Source organism: Symphalangus syndactylus, chromosome 24, assembly GCF_028878055.3.
Source record: "Symphalangus syndactylus isolate Jambi chromosome 24, NHGRI_mSymSyn1-v2.1_pri, whole genome shotgun sequence".
NCBI lineage: Eukaryota > Metazoa > Chordata > Mammalia > Primates > Hylobatidae > Symphalangus > Symphalangus syndactylus.
Genome location: NC_072446.2, coordinates 60,564,413 through 60,581,691, shown reverse-complemented (window position 1 = coordinate 60,581,691; position 17,279 = coordinate 60,564,413). Strand labels below are relative to the sequence as shown.

Below are 17,279 nucleotides of genomic sequence, written 5' to 3'. Positions count from 1 at the left end.
CAAGGTGTGAGATTGCTGGGTAGTGTGATGAAAGTATATTGAGTTTTGTAAGAAACTGACAAACTGTCTTCTAAAGGGCTGTAACATTTCGTATCCCCACCGGCAATGAATGAGAGTCCGTGTTTTTCCACATCCTCACCAGTATTTGGTATTGGCAGTGTTTTGGATCTTGGCCATTCTAATAGATGTGTAATGGTATCTCTTTGTTGTTTTAATTTGCATTTCTCTTATGACATATGATGTTGAGCATCTTTACATATGCCTATTTGCCATCTGTATATCTTCTTTGGTGGGGTGTTTGTTGAAGTCTTTTACCAATTTTTAATTGGGTTGTTCATTTATTTATTAGTGAGTTTTAAGAGTTTCTTGTATATTTAGGATAAAAATCCTTTATCAAGTATGTTTTTGCAAATATTTTCACTCTATCTTTGGCTTGCCTTCTCATTCCCTTGATGTTGTCTTTCACAGAGCAGATGTTTTTTAATTTTAATGAAATTTAGCTTATCATTTTTTTCATAGAGCATGTATTTGGTGTCATTTCTAAAATGTCACCACTATATCCAAAGTCACCTAGGTTTTATCCTGTTATCCTCTAGGAGTTTTATAGTTCCTTGTTTTAAATTTAGGACTATTATTAACTTTGAATTATTTTTTGTGAAGTGTGTAAAATCTGTGTCTCGATCCATTTCTTGCATGTGATTGTCCAGTTGTTCCAGCCCAGTTTGTTGAAAAGACTTGCTTCATTGTGGTGTCTTTGCTTCTTTGATAAAGATTAGTTGACTATATTTATGAGGGTCTGTTTATGGACTCTGTATTGTTTTCCATTGATTTATTTGTCCATCCTTTTGCCAATACCACACTGTCTTGATTACTGAAGCTTTATGGTAAGTCTTGAAGTCAGGTAATGTCAGTCCTCTGACTGTTCTTCTCCAATATTGTATTGGCTATTCTGGGGCTTTTATCTTTCCACATAAACTTTAGAATCAGTTTGTTCATATCCACAAAATAACTTGCTGGAATCTGGGTTGGGATTGCATTGAAAATATAGATTCTTCTTTCCAACTGAAAAGTTGAGAAGAACTGACATCTTGACAATATTGAGTATTTCTATCCATGCACATAGACTATCTCTTCATTTATTTAGTTATTCTTTGATTTTTTTAATCAGTTTTGGAGTTGTCCTCATATAGATCTTTTACATATTTTGTTAGATTTACACATAAGTATTTCATTTTCAGAGGAGCTAATATAGATGGTATTTTGTTTTTAATTTCAAAATCTACTAGTTTATTGTTGGTACATAGGAAAATGTTTGACTTTTGTATATTAACCTTGTATCTTGCAATCTTGCTGTAATTCCTTATTTTCTCCAGGATTTTTTGGTCAAACCTGGATTTCCTACATAGACAATCATGTCATCTATGGATAAAGGCAATTTTACTTCTTTCTTTCCCATCAGTATGCCTTTTATTTTATTTTATTTTATTTTTCTTGTCTTACTGCTTTATCTAGAACCTCCATTGTAATGCTGTTAAGTTCCTGGTCTGATAATTTCAATATTCCTGCCATATCTGATTCTGATGCTTGATCTGTCTCTTCAAACTTTTGCTTTTTTCTTTTAGTAAGTCTTATAAGTTTTTCTTGACAGCCAAACATAATGTACTACATAGAAGAAAAAAAGAACGACAATAAACAAGCCTTTAGTCATGTGGTGGTTAGATGTCAGGGGAGGGGAAGTATTATATAGTTATGTGATTAGGTCTCAGTCTTTTAGCAACCCTGTACCTCTGAACTGTGAACATCTCAAGTGTTTCTTAGGTCCTCCACCTGTTTTAGGTGGGGCAAGAGGCCTAGAGTAAACTGGAATGGGGCATTTCCATTCTTCTATCTGGAAGGCTAGAGTGGGCTGGAGTTGAGTATTTCCCTTTCCCCAGGTTGGTTAGGATCTGATAGAACCCCAATAGTTTAGGCTCAGGTGAAATATTTTCTCTTGAAGGCAGGCCTTGCTATGACACACAGAATGCTGTGGCATGTTCCAAGATGTTTCTTCTTTTTTTCCCTTCCCACTTCTGGAAGCATGAGGGGATTTTTCTCTAATATTCATTGTGAGAACCTGGTCCAGCTCCTGGAGGCAAAAACTCACAAAAGCATGATAGCTCCGGAAGAATGGATCCCCCTGGAGTTTCCGTCATTCAGACTGGTCCACACGGAGCCTCCAGTAATCCGTCAGTTAGAGTTTAGGCTTTTCTACTCCAGTACTCGTTCCTGCGGAGGCTTCTGCTAGGGGATTTCTGCTCAGATAAGTTGTGATTCTCTGTACCCATCTGTCTGTCTCTCCAATTTTGGGGACAGCAGTTTGCTCTGTGACCTCACTTCTTCAATGGATCTAAAGAAAGTTGTTGCTTTCTTTTAGTTGGTTTAGCTGTTCACGTGTTAGCACACGTGTTAGGACAGAGTGACGTCTTCCAAACTCCTTACATGTTGAACCGCCGATACATTGTTATTCTCACTATCTAGGATGTCTAGGAAAGTAAGAAAAAGATCATGTGCTGGCTCCCATTTTGTCATCCTCCTGACTCTTCATTTTCTTTGAGCCTAGGGACCAAAATGAAGGTCTGTTACTTTGTAAGAAGAAAAATGTCACGTGTTCATAAGTGAAATACTGAGCAAACATCGACTTGATTTTTCCTTGAGGAATAACTTCAATATACACAAAAGCTCCACTTTCCCAAAGAGGTCCATCAAAGTAAATCTCTAACATTTGTGTTTAAATGGATAGTTATTTCTACTATGAGCACATCCTGAACTTCTTTTCTTGCCCCAGCAGATTTTCATGGCACACTACAACTCCAAGCTATCTTGTATCTGCTTACTACAGCTCAAGCAGGAGAACAAATTGATTTTTGATGAGAAATATGCCTTTTCTGGGGTTTCATTATTCTACCACAAACTTAGTCCAGAGCTCATTGTTGTTGAAATACTGTCATTCATTATTAAGACAAACAATGATGACTGCTGTGGGAAATTTGCATTTTAAAATGCAGTTTTCCTCCTTTGAAATTCTGTGGCTTATTTGGTCTCTTCATTCTCCTATCATTCGTCAAACACTCACTATACCCCAAGTGCCTTGCTGTGGTTAAGAGGAATGAGCCAGGTTCTATCTGAGGGAAATGGTACATCCATCACTTCCAATTACATCTCTCTAGGCATTTTCAGGAGCAGTAACTTATGTTTGGGTAAAACTTAGAAATCCAAAACCAGCCAAGGGGATGTTTTAGGTAGAATAGTAAAAGATCTTGTATGCAATTATTGCATGAATCACAGTCGATTACTCAGGTCATTCTAAATTCATTTTAGACAATCTAAAGAAACGTATCCATATTACTAGGATGTGGTGAAATCCACTGTATAGCAATTTGGGGAGTTTAACAAGTTTCTTTTGGGGTTTGGTGTTATAGACAATGACATGTATTTTATAATTTCTTCAGAGGTTTAACTATAAACAAGACAGTTTTGTTGAAATCGGTTCATCTGCTATCTGTTCCTCTTACCAAAATTGTATTTTCTGGCATTGGGAAGAGAATCTGAAAAAAAAGTTAGGTAATGTCAAGTTCCAGGGGCAGAGAGGGGATAGTGAAACCATACTTGATCTTAAAAATTGAGCCCACCTATACTTCCAGTCATCACTCTATGGCACATTGAAGAGCATGGAGCTCCTAGCTGGTTTTCCAGGCCTACTGTGCACAACAGCATTCCTGTACCTTTAGACTTTCTTACATCTTTCAGCTTTCTCTCCTTATTAAGCAAATAAGATACATTTAGGGAAGGAGGGCTAACAAGAAGACCTGTAGGGGAGCAAAATGCATGTGACTTGTGCAATTTAGTCTTCACAACAAGAGAGAGTAGACTTATCCCCTCTTATATGTTACCAGTGAAGACATTGAGGAATAGAGACCTGTTTTACTCACTCAGATTATACTTTTCAGGGAAAGGATTCAATGCCTGGTAGATCTGACTCTAAAGCCAGAGTTTCTCTTGAACCAGATCTCACCTCTCTTTGAATTCATCAAATTGGTATGCAGGATTTATTATGCAGAGAATATTTTTACCTTGGACAAGATAGTAATTGAAGCCAGATTCCAAAGGTGGCAAAGACCTAGATAGGAATGAAAACCATCTTCAAGTGTTATATATCCTCAGAGGGATTTCTGAAACATTATGTGCTCACCAGCAGTATTAGTTCTCACTGAATGTATCAGTCATATTTTTCTGCATTACAAACAACCTCTAAAACCAAGTAGCTGACGGCAAATAGCATGTATTGTCTTATTTACAAGACTGCGGGTTGGCTGTGGTTTAACTGATCAAGACTGGGCTTGGCCTAACCAAACTGGACTCTCAGCTTCTGTTGGGCACAGGTCTTTTCCTTCTTTTTCATTTCAGGTACCTGTCTGAAAGGGCAGTAGGTATCTGGGACCTTCTCTTTCCATACCAGCAAACACTTTTTAAAACTTCACATCTGCTCACATACCACTGACTAAAGCAAGTCAGATGGCCAAAGTCAACATCGATGGGGCAGGGAAATATGTTCCACCCAGGGTGGCAGGCTCTGCAAATTCAGATGGCAAAGATAAGCGAAGAATTGGGAACACTTATCTAATCCAGCACACTGAGAAAGTGATGTAAAAGAGGCGTCACAAGAGTCTACTGGTGTCACTGCTCATGTCAAGCTTGAAGCTCTGTCCTCTGACTCAACACTGGAATTTTAGGAATGCTTCACTTGATATCTTTTGGAATGTCTTTGAAAATGAGTTTTAGGATGATGTCCTCCAGCATATTTTAATTATATCGTATAATGTACTTTTAATCACAAATTATATCAAATTATGTATTATTTTTAATCATAATCTTAGTCCTTAAAATTCTTTTCATCTCGGTCTCAATCAGCAATAGTGTGGCTGCCATTGTATATCCTATCTAAACCATAGAATAGAAGTCTTGCCCACTGGACCACCCCTATTTAGGCAAATTCAACATGCTACCAGCAGATGAAGTCAGACAGAACTCAGAGTGTCATGGCCAAAGTCTGTCTTAAGATTCAAACATGAAAAGGAAAGATTCTCCATGCCAAATGTTCAACTCAGGGGAGCTGAACACTGAGAAATTTTACAGAGGAATTCCTGGAATTTTGAGGGCAGTTTACAAATGTAGGCCTTCAGGGGGCTTGACTATCAGTGAAGAGCAAAAGCCAATAGTCAGGGGATTTGAGGGCTATCTTTCGTTCTTCTGCACTAAGATAATAAGGGTGAATGCTGCTGAGACAGTGATGACGTGTTCAGCATGCCGTCCTCTGGAGAATCATTCACCTGTCTGTGCCTGCGAGAGCATAAAAGCTCCATGGGACAGAAGTGGTTTACATCCTGGGAGTCAGTAACAAAGCTAAGAGACCCTGTCTGGTGCTATGTCCTGAAAGAGGTCCTTCAGTCTGTCCTAGTCTAGGGATCCTAGGACAGAGGCCTTTGTCAAAACCCCAAGCCAAGGGGACCTAGCTGTCATTCTCCTAGGTCGTGTTTTTAAGTTGATCAAGGTCATGTGCATGGAGTGTCTAGGCCAGCAGAAACTCCAGAGAGCAGCACAGAAGTTTGTGTCCTGCCCTCCAGTGAGAGGGCTTATTCTCATAGGCCTCAGGTGTCACAGAATCACTGCAGGATGCTAGGCAGCCTCCTAGGACACAGGAACAGCCAGGTATTTCTCATGTTCCCAAATGTGGCATGACACCATGTTGAGTGCCTATTTTGCTTTGAGCCCAAAGGTGGAAAGGAGAACAAGACAGACAGAGCTCTGTCTCATGGAGCTTAAATTCCAGCAGAGTGGACACACAATTACCAAGTAGACAAAACAGACGTCATTTCAGGTAGTGACAAGAGCAGCAAAAGACCCCTGCAATTCAAGGTGAGGGGTTTAGATTTTGCCCATAGTGCAGAGGAAGCCCCACTGGGGGGCTCCTAGCGTGGATGTGACATGGTGTGCTTTATGTTTGGAAAGATCACTAGCTACCAGGACTATGCACCATCGAATGCCACCTGTTCAATAAGCGAAACTGCATTTTCATTTCTCAGTAGATCCCAATATAAGCCTTTTCTATTCAAATGTGATGTCCTCAATGAACTCCTTTGATTACCCCTGTAGGGAAAATGTTCTTTTAAAAAAGAATTTCTAAAAACCCTATTCCAGGTGATTCTATGAGATCTTTCATCTCCTTTCTCAGAAGACGTATCCAGGGGTAGCAGGAACAGCTTGCATAGAATAGAATTTGTTTCATGAGCCATTTCTCCAGTCATTATAATTCCTTAGGCAAAAGATGATTTCAAAAATACCCTCCGAAATAGACACTGGAGCTCATAAGTTTGAGGAGCTGATGAAGCTTGCATAGATTGTAACCTTGTGTCCTATAAAAATGCAGTTCATTTATACCTGTTTTGCAGAGCAGAGAAAACACAACTTGAAAGGAAAACTTCATGTTTCACAGTTTTTTAAATACATGAAAGATAAAGTGTCTCAAGACCAAGGCTGAATATAGTAGAATTTATGGAGTATCATTTGCTTTGGCACACATAATGTCAAGTGAAATGAAAGAATGGGTGTAAAGAGATTAAGATTAGAGGAAGTACAGAATTTCACTTCTCCCTTTTTATATTATGACTAATTCTAGAGGCCCTGCTAGGGACATAAATGCTAAGTTGAATAAAATAAAGGAAGGGGTAAGACAGGACCATGGGGAAAGAAGCGATGTCACGGAAGTTCTATAGTGAGCCAGTGGGCCACAAATTCACATGCTTCAGTCATGTCCAGAGTGATGGTACCTAAATGTTCAAGTGTAATTGAGCCATCAGAACTGCCAGCTTTTCTACCTTCTCAAGAGATTCCTTGGGCCGCACCCACACTCTGCAATGAAGACATTAAATGGTAGAATGGGTGCTGTCACCTGAGAAAGAGGGTAGCACATCTAATCCCATGGGTCCTCTGGGCATGGCTTATGCAGAAGGCCATGTGTTTGGTGCTCTGAAACAGATCCCTGCCCATAGGAGCTTCCAATCTGATTTCCTTTCTTTGAGGTTTGAAACCGTGTAACATCGAGACTGGAGTGTCTGACATAGAGGCTTTCTGGTATGTTCCATCCATTCTGAGGACCAACAACATGTCAGGTTCCAGGCTCCAGGCTAGGGTGTGGACGGGGTGTGGGCTGGTATACTAGTCCTGTCCCTTGCTTGAGTCCTCCACGAGCCACTTTTCCTCTTCTGTAAAATGGGAAAGATTATATACATTTTGAAGGGAGTTTTCAAGGTTTGATTTATTTTATGTGGAAGCCATAGATGGTTTGGCTTCTAAGAATAGCCTAGGCTCCCACCCATGCCCACCACAGCATATCATTACTTTCTCTTCAAGCAGATGCAAGTCCAAACTGCCTCATTGGGTTATATTGAGTCTATTAAAACTGCATGACAAAGTCACACTGTACTTTGCACACCTCTTGGCATTTCCTTCCTTCCTTCTTCCTTCCTTCCTTCTTTCTCTCCTTCCCTCCTTCCTTCCTTCTTTCCTTCGTTTCTTCCTGTCTTCCTCCCTCCCCCTCCCTTCCTCTCTTCTTTCCTTCCTTCCTTCATTCCTTCCCTTCTTTCTCTCTTTCTTTCTTTCCTTCTTTCTTTCTCCTTTCTTTCAACAGGGTTTCACTCTGTTACCCAGGCTGGAATGCAGCCTCCAATTCCTAGTCTCAAGCAATCCTCCCATCTCAGCCTCCTGAGTAGCTGGGACTGCAGGCATGTGCCTGGGTGATTTTTATTTTTTAATTTTGTAGAGATAAGATATCTCTATGTTGCCAAGACTGGTCTAGAACTCCTTGGCTCAAGCAATCCTCCTGCCAAAACATCCCCAAATGCTAAGATTACAGGCATGAACCACCACACCTGGCCTTGGGAGTTTTCAATATAAATCCAAATTAATTATGTTGGGGTGATCAGACCCAACACCAGGTCATGGGGGTGATGAAGTCCAGTGGAGTCAAAGGAATGAGAAAAAGTTTGAGAGAGAAAGTGGGACCAGGGGGCCATCGCGAGTGTGGAGGCTATGAAGGCCTCGAGCTCTGGGAGCCAAAGAAACAGGTGGTGAGGATGTGGGGGTTGAAACGAAACAGTGTATCAAGTGAATGAGAAACATATGGCTACTTGAGATAATGGGAGTGATAGAAGCAAGGAGTCAGCAAGTCTAGCAGATATGCAAGCCCTGCCTCAACTTCTGTCCCAACACTCAGCTTTTCTCCCAACAAATTATCTTTGCCTCTTTCCCTCAATACAATAAAGTCCAATTACAGCCCATTGCTGTCCATTTACAGAGCAACTCATCTTCCTTTTTCTTTTCTCTTCTACTTTCCGTTGTATTCTTATGAAAATTAAATGAGGTAACAGATAAATGCTACTAAGTAGAGTGACTTATACTTAATAATTGCTCAGTAAATGCTAACAGCAGCAGCACTAGCAGCAGTTTATTATTATTTCAAGATTGCTGTCTTGTCTAGTGAGCCAGGTGTGCATGCCAATGTGCGCCTGGACTAGATGACCTCTATACTCCCCAAAGTGAAGTATTATGTTACCTTCGTGCTGACAGCCAATGAGCTCCCCAACTCCTCCCCAATTAATTAGCTATTTTATAGAACATTTCTCTATTGTGCATGTGCTAGAGGTTACAACTAGAATACAGTGGAGAAAGGGTGATCGCAGGATCAGACATGACACCTCATTGTCTCAGATTCATCGATACATTTTGACTGCTGTCATGGTTGGACTACCCCCAAAAAGCAGATTTAAAGGCAGGGGTTTGTGTGTAAGTTGTTAATTTGGGAGGTGACTTTTGGAAAGAGAGACAGACAAAGAAAGGAAGCAAATAAAGAATGCATTATCATGGGATTTGCCACTGTGGGCAAGTGGAGTGTGAGCTCACTGAGCAGCTCTGGGAAACTATAAAGCACACACCTCAGCATTATCCCCTGAGGGGTGAGGGAGCTGAGGTGTTAACCCAACAACTCTCAGTAATCATTGGTTGAAGAATGTTTTGGGGATGCCTTGTTCCCTGGCCCTTTAGACCTGCACTACACGTGGCAAAGTGAGCTCTGGCCAGCAGAGGGAGCCCTCGGGTAAAAGGGGCTGGCACCAGAAGGCTCCCTCAGGTAAAAGGTTTAAGTCAAAGCAGCTTGCAAGGAAATAGCATATGCCAAGAAGATACATGCGGTGCATCGTCAGCATCTGCTCTTGTTACCCAACTTCTGAATATGCCACGTTATGTGTATATACTCATATAACCAAAGCCAGATCACAAAACAGCTGCAACTCCACTCTCTTAATGACAGACTGTGGCCACCTCACCCTTGCCTACTAGGTGCCCCTTTGTGCTCCTGGGTGAAGCCAGTGACACTTTTTTAGCATTCTGCTGCTGTGCTCACTGCGGTAATAGGGGCCAGTGTCACTCTTATTACTTCACCTGTTTTATCTTTTGTGAAACTCAGCCTTTAGCCAGAATGGTCTGAGTGGCTGGTCTAGCAAGTGCTTAACGGTGAGGCTACTTCAGCTCATTTCTCTCAAGTAATTTGATTTCATTGCACTATCAGAATTGCTTTTATGGGTTAGAAGGAGGCCTAGAGGGAAGAGGTTGACAAAAGCTGTTTTGAGATTAAAAAAAAAAAAAAAATGTATTGCCCAATACTTCCCATCACATCCTCCATCTACACCCTCCAATCTCTCCTCCCCATGCGTGGTAGGGTGTGCATGTGTGTGTGTTCAGGAGAAATTAAAATAACAACACACAATTCATCTCACATTTGTATTTCTTTTCACCTGAGCTTGAAAAGTATACTGTTTCATTTCCTGTGATCCCCACAACAGAACTTGTGTGCTAAGATGGAAAAATATTATGGCTATGTTCTCTGAAGTTATCAAACAAAATGTAATTTTGCATTGACAGTCAATGTTGACAATCCCTGTTCAACTGATGTCAACATATTGATCAACCCAGTGATACATCCCTCTCACTCAGGACAATCATAGGTTTCTATCAGTGCTGAAAGTCTCGCGTTTGATAACTTCATAATATTTTTATTTTGAGGGTGTGCACGTGAATAAAAATAACACAGTGCCATGCTTTCCTCATTAAAGAGTTGGCAGGAATAGAGAGCTCAGAAGTGGATGTGAATTTCATGTGCAGAGTTCAAGGGAGTTTGATTTTTTTAAACTACTGCTCCTAACTTCTGGATATTTATAACAATACAGTACCAATTTGGAGCTTTTAGTTACTTGGAAGGCTGGTTAGTATAGCAACTACTTTCTAAATAATATGCAGTCTACACAGGGATTTATGATTTCATAAAAGTGCTAGTGTTTTATCACAGCTTTGGGCCCTGTGCTCGGCTGGGTGGGGTGAGGGTATGGATGAAAACCCTTTGAGGTTAAAACCACCACAAAAGACATTGTTCAGCTGAAAATAAAATGATTGAGTGCATCAAGAATAGTTTTTAGATTTGTGAGTTTTGCCTGGACATTGGTCTCTAGAGCGCTGCCTTCTTACAAACTGCAGGAAAGGCAGTTAAAGCTGAGGTGAGACCTGGCAACAGATCTAGAAGGGGATGTTGAGAGAAGCCCTGGGCAGACTCTGAATGGTGCATGGGGTTAAGGTTTTAAAGCCTGACTTAAATATACCAAATTATTATTATACCAACATTATGTTGAATTTTATTTTAATTTTTTTCTGGTAAGAACCTCTTTGAAACGATTGATTTAAAGTATCACCATATGCCTTTCTATGATATGGTAATCTATAGCCCCAAATAGACTTTCATTTTAAAGTTTAAAACAAAAGCTAATCTGTTGCTTCTGACTCCAAAAAAGGACAGTTTTACTGGCAGAGTAAGTCATGTCTATCTTTATTTTAGCGGAATATGCTAGAGTTCTAGTAAACATATTTGAATTTTATATCAGGTGAACAAAATTAGTTTCTACATGGGAGTCTTTGGACAAAGTTAAAGATAATAGGGAAATATCAATAACAGTAAAAAATAAAAAGTAAATAGAGAGGAAAATTGTCCACAGCAAAGTGAAAACCAGATTTACTGTAGCTGTATTGGAACCATTCTGGGTTTTCAATAATTCCAACAAACATACACTTTAGAGGTGGGGTAGAATCTTCAATGAGTCTTTATTGCTGTATCTTTCTGTAATGAAATTTGATGAAAAGAAATATTGGCTTAATAACCAAGTGAAAGGAAAATGTCCACCTAATGAGTTATTTGATGTGCTATGGATGAAAACTACTGTAAATTCAACTTGCTGTTTCACTTCTGTGTCTTTTATTTAAATTGTCTTTATGGTCTGTCGACAGAATTTGTCCTGTCTTGGCTTAGGAACATCACTGCTTTGCAGTGAGAAGACAGGCAAATCATAAAACTTGTCTAGGCTTCTAGTTATAAAAAGTATTGAATAGCCTAAAGCTATCTTTAATAGCTTGAAATGTGGTCAAGAGAATTTAATTAGAAAGTACATCCCAACATGCTAAATAAATAGATCAGCAGAGATTATTAAAACACATTATTTTACACTTTCATATACTTCTGGTGGGAGTGTTATTGGCACAGCTGCTTTGGAAAACTGGCAGAATCTCCCAGAATCAAGCATAACATGGGGTCCAGCAGCCCTTCCTCCTGGATATATACTCAACAGAAACACATGCTTATGTCCACCAAGACATGTATGAGAATGTTCATGGCAGCTTTATTCATATTAGTCTCAAACTGGGAACAGTGTAGTTGTTCATCAACACTCGACTGGATAAACAGATTGTGGAATATCCATACAATGGAATGCAACACTACAATGAAATGAGCTACTGTTATATGTAACACCATGGGTAAATCAGGCAGGCATAATTTTAAACAAAATATAGACAAAAAAGAACACACATTATATAATTCATATATGTGAAGTATAAAAACAGACAAAACTAACCTCTGATCATAGAAGTCAGAATAGTGGTTATTTTGAGGGCTGGGCATTGACTCAAGACAAGGCAGCTTTCTGGGGTATGAGAAGTATCTTTTACCTTGAGCTGCATATGGTGTGTGTGTGTGTGTGTGTGTGTGTGTGCAGTATGTGAAATATTTGCAAGCACTTTCAATACAAAAGTAAATAAGAAAAAAATCATTTATTTATTGTATAAGTCAACTTTCACATTTACAACAAAAGTTAATTTTATGAGTCTATCCTAATGAGTAGAAAACTAAGCTTTGGAATGCTAGTAGAAGCACAGGATCTGTGCGCACCTGGATACACACACACATGCAACTCCCTGCATGCCTGACCCTAAATTATTCGTGGCTTGTTCAGCCTCATTGACCCTCATACTTGGAAGAGATTTCCCATGTCATCTAATTCAGTGATTCATCTGAAGCTTGTCTGTAGCCTCCCCTCTGGGTGGCCATTCTACTTTTGTGAACAAAAGTCCCCTGGTGACCAGAATATGTTGTGATGTTCTGAGGAAGGCCTTTCTCTCTTGGGAGTCCATCCCTAGGCTAAAATCTGTCTTTGTCTATTCATTGGTCTTATTTGTAACCCCGGAGATCTTGTAGTTAAGTGGAGAAAGAATTGTCCTGTTGCTGTCTATCCTGAACATCATGCTTTATCTTGTATATCCATGTCCACCGAAAGCAGGCATATTATCAGGGATATTCATCTTGATATTTTTCTCCCCTTTTAATTAATCACAAAACATCTTCCTATCAGGAACTAGATTTTCTCATAAATCTCGATATTTTTCCCCAGAGATGAAAAGGGATATTCTGAAGATAACAATCTGTTGAGTACCTTCTCAGCATCCCTTCCTCCTACCCATACTCTAAGGCTAAACACCCCTGTGCTCCCAGAAGTGAGCCTTTTCCTGTTGTCAATATGTACAAAGATCCACAAGTCTGTAATCCAGTCAGTCATTCAACACCTAGTTATTGATCATTCTCTATGTGCCAGCAATGTTTTAGGTATCCAGTGATAAGCAAAGACAGATGTGTTATCTGCCTCCCAGGGTTTTCACTCTATTAAGGTTATTAATCACATGTTTACATAAATAAATGCAGAATTGCAACTGTGATGGGTCTGTGAGGTAAAGGTACATGGTGTTATGAAAACACAACACAGGGAGTCATCAATGTCAGAGAAGCCTTTCCTGAAGAAGTGATCACCTGGCAAAGGACAAATAAAATGGATATACACTAGGAAAAAAGGAGGAGAAATGTCATTTCAGAAAGAGTAAAGAGCGTGAGCAAGGCCTTATGACAGGAAGGCAAAATGAAAATACCACATTCAAAGACCAGAAAGAAGGCCAGTGTCGTTGCAGTGGAGAAAACAAAGAGCAATGCAACATGAGATGAGACTAGAGAGACAAGAAAGGGCCAGTTTTTTCAGGGGAGAAATGTTGCCACTAACTTGGGGAGTGGTTTGAAGCTAGAGCCGGCTTCATATGCTTGTGATGCTTGTGAAATACTATTCCTTGGAAAGTAGCTGAGCAAACAAACTAACGAGAAAACAGTTTTGAGAGAGCTGTTTAAATCAGTAACTTTGAATCGGGAATGTTGCATCAAGGTCCAGGGCACGATCCATGGAGGAAGTTGTTGTGGAAGATGAGCAGGTCAATGGACTGGCTAAGCGCAGGGTGGGTCACTCTTGTGGATGTTGAAATCACGTGGGGTTACAGCAAACCTTGCGGTTAAGATGAAAACCATAACTCAATGCCAGATGCTTTGATGAATATGAGAGAGTGACCAGGAAGTCACAAATAATTGAGAACTGACCATAGTTGCCATGGTTCTATGACAACTTGTATAATTTCTCTGTGGGGAATTATGTCTTCTAAAGGTGAATGTTAATGCTGATGGTCATTGCAACTGTGATTGCAGTATTTATTAGTTTTATATAATAATATAGTTTTATGATTTAAGTACTTATTCAACATACCTAACATTTGGAGAAGAATTTTATGAGATGAGAATAAATAAGAGAAAACTGAGACATAAATCTAGAAAGACCCCCTGGGGTCATTGGAATGTGTAACACAAAGCTAAGGTGCCTGTGTTTATTCTGTGTTGGAGAGTCAACAAAGGCTGCCTCTGTTTTGTGTAAGGTTGAGGTGTAATGCTAACTCTGCCTATGCCGAGGAAGAATCGCTTGAAAGTGGCTTGCGGGATAGATTGGAGAAGGGAAGGAAGACCAAAGGAGCACAGTTGTCAACCACAGTTGTCTGGGTGAGGGCCGATCAGACCTTGAATGAAATCAATGGGAAAGGGAGGAAAGGAAGGGGCAGTGGAAAATAGTTCAGAGGGACAATGCCTTTAGGACTTGGTTACCAACAGGGAAGTCGGTCAAACATGGCGGTAACTAGGAGAGAGGTAAAGCCATAGACAGAAACCAGAAAGCCAGGGACGACATTTGTTTCAAGTAGGAGCATGTATTGCATTTCTGGTGCTGAAGCATATTAAAGGGAAGTATCGGCAATTATAAATCTAGTTGTTAAATTCAGGGCAGAGAGGGACTGAAAAGGCCTCCTATGGTTAATCCCCTAACAAGAAATGCCCATCCTGGCCTCCTTCTCCTTCTTTTTTTTGAGATAGAGTCTTGCTCTGTTGTCCAGGCTGGAGTGCAGTGGCATCATCTTGGCTCACTGCAACCTCTGCCTCCAGGGTTCAAGCAATTCCCTGCCTCAGCCTCCCAAGTAGCTGGCATTACAGGTGCCTGCCACCACGTTTGACTAAGTTTTGTATTTTTAGTAGAGACGGGGTTTTACCATCTTGGCCAGGCTGGTCTTGAACTTCTGACCTCGTGATCCTCCCACCTCGGCCCTTCAAAGTTCTGGAGTTACAGGCGTGAGCCACCGCACCTAGCCACCTCCTTCTCCTTCTTTGCAGCTCACCCGTACTCTCATCCTGCTTTCCTCTCCCTTTCATTTTTCCTAACCTTTCGCATTGATTCCTCGGGACTCACAGCTTATTTCTGAGAATAATGTCTCCTTGGTTCCCCATTTTACAGCTGTCTTCCTCAAATATTCTATTATTTCCTGCAAGCCTCACACTTCTTTCTAACTTAGTCTTCTTTATCTGTGTCCACATACCCGTAATACACTTGTCATGCTGCATTTTGTTTGCCTCTTTACTTGTCTATTTCCTCCCCTGGACTTTGGGCTTTTAGAGGACAGGGACACATTAAAAGTATGACATAGCTACTCGTGTGGGGTTCAGTAATACTTTTTAAATAAATTAACTGATTAACTTTAAGGAAAATTTTGATGCATTCATTTAAAGAAAACGAATAGGATTAAACAATTCATAACAAATGCACAATCCCAAATATGGTAGACATTGCAAAGGTTCAAGAACTTATGCACATTTTCTGTATAACAGACATTGTCTCTAAGAAGAATTAAGCTTGGCTCTGATTTGTTTTGTCCCCTTTCCTAATGAACTCTCTAGCAAAGCCTGTAGAAACCTAATCAGAAAAGCAACACATATTCTTGGAAATGGGGACAATATCTGTCTTTTTCTTGTCCTCGCACTCATTTTTTTTCTGAAGAAGTACTGAGATCGGAACCATCAGTTTGAACTACTAGAATACATATTTGTCCTCCAATAAAACTGGGTCTTTTAAGTCTTGGTTGTTTCCATTTCCGCAACATTTCTCTCTTACTGCGTCTGTATGGACAATGCCCCAGAAAACTCTGGACCAGAAGATAGCCTCATAGACAAGCCATATAAAGAAAAAAAGAGGGCTGAGTTTAGGATGCTGGGAATGGCACACATTTAATGAATGCTGCTAGAAAGAAGCCAGGAAAGAATTGGTCAAAGAGGAAGAAGACGTGGGAGAAGGCAGGGTTGAAAAATTCAGGAGAAGAAGTCACACATTCATAAAGACAGAAGTAGATTAATGGTTACCAGGGGCTTTGGGTGACAGACTGGGGAGTGACTGCTAATGGGTACAGATTTTTTGTTATGGGATGATAAAAATATTCTGGAATTAGTGATGATGGCAAGACTCTAAAAACATGGTACAAACCACTGAATTATAAACTTTAAAACAATAAGCAATAAAGTTAAAAAAATAAAAATCTGTGAGAGGAGAATAAAACATAAAAAAACTAGTCAAACACATCTAACACTAGAGAGCTTGAAGATGAATTGAAAGGTGATGGGATTTGGTGATTAGGAAGCCAGTGGTGAGCTCAAAGAGAGTAGTTTCAGGAGCATAGTTACTCCTATCTCTTCTTCTTCCTGCTCCATAAATATATAAATTGATAAGGTTATTCCTTCACATACCATCACTGTTGTCAGAATGTTTGATGATTCTGCAGGTCCAGGAATGTGTTTGGTTTAGATCAGCTAAGGTGACATTCTGAATGTGTTTTGGAGACTCTGAGCATGTACGCTTCTGCTCTCTGGGACAAAGCATAAGTCTGTCATTCTTGCTGCCCTTCTAAAACCAAACCTATACAACAAGACCTGATTAGCTCATGCTATCTCAATTCCAAGCATCACCTCTGATGGCCCCAAGTGAAACAGGAAATACCCTCTTTGAACTCTGACAATAAGTTTCTGTGGTATGTTTCATTGGTGGAGTTCTGCTGGCCTTGTGACTGGCAGAACTGACCCTGGGCTAACTACGTGTTTTCTCTGAGACACATGTACTTTTTGTTTAAGCTGAGGATAATAAACTTTAATCTGAGCACTTCTTACAAGAAAATAATATGAAAGTACATTGTAATCTATTAAGCATATGTAAATATGTTTTTAATGGATATTGTTATAAGATTAGAGACACAATTAAATTCTTACTGTCTTTTTGTTTTTTAAACTCTGTACTGGTGTAGGACCAGCTTTCTTAATGCCTGTGTGTAGGATCACAGGCTTCACATCCATGTACATCTTACTGAGGCCTGTACTTATTGGTTGAACTGAACATTGTTTAAATGAGAAAACTCCAGTATCATAGCGTGATTAACCTCCCTATTGCCTTCATCTTTCATTGTTCATTTGTTTTTTTCTGCTCTTCATCTAGGTTTTCCCAACGAGCCTGCTGCGGTCATTGCCCTCAGCACCATTAAGGAATGGCTTGCCAAGAATCACCATGAGGTAGGAGGAACAACAAAATCAGTGAACATCCAAGATGATGTAATTTGATGCTCAGTTCCCCCCCAGAAAGCACATA

At 40.0% G+C, this 17,279-nt stretch overlaps 1 protein-coding gene across 7 annotated transcripts in view; it reads left to right on the top strand.

The window, feature by feature from the left end:
• MACROD2 (mono-ADP ribosylhydrolase 2) overlaps positions 1-17,279 on the top strand; it is a 2,104,525-nt gene that overhangs the window by 1,519,304 nt on the left and 567,942 nt on the right. For all 7 annotated transcript variants that reach the window (XM_055265233.2, XM_055265231.2, XM_055265236.2 and 4 more), the window contains exon 8: positions 17,130-17,203. In XM_055265233.2, the coding sequence (XP_055121208.2) occupies positions 17,130-17,203 (74 nt within the window). The remainder of the gene's footprint in view (positions 1-17,129; positions 17,204-17,279) is intronic.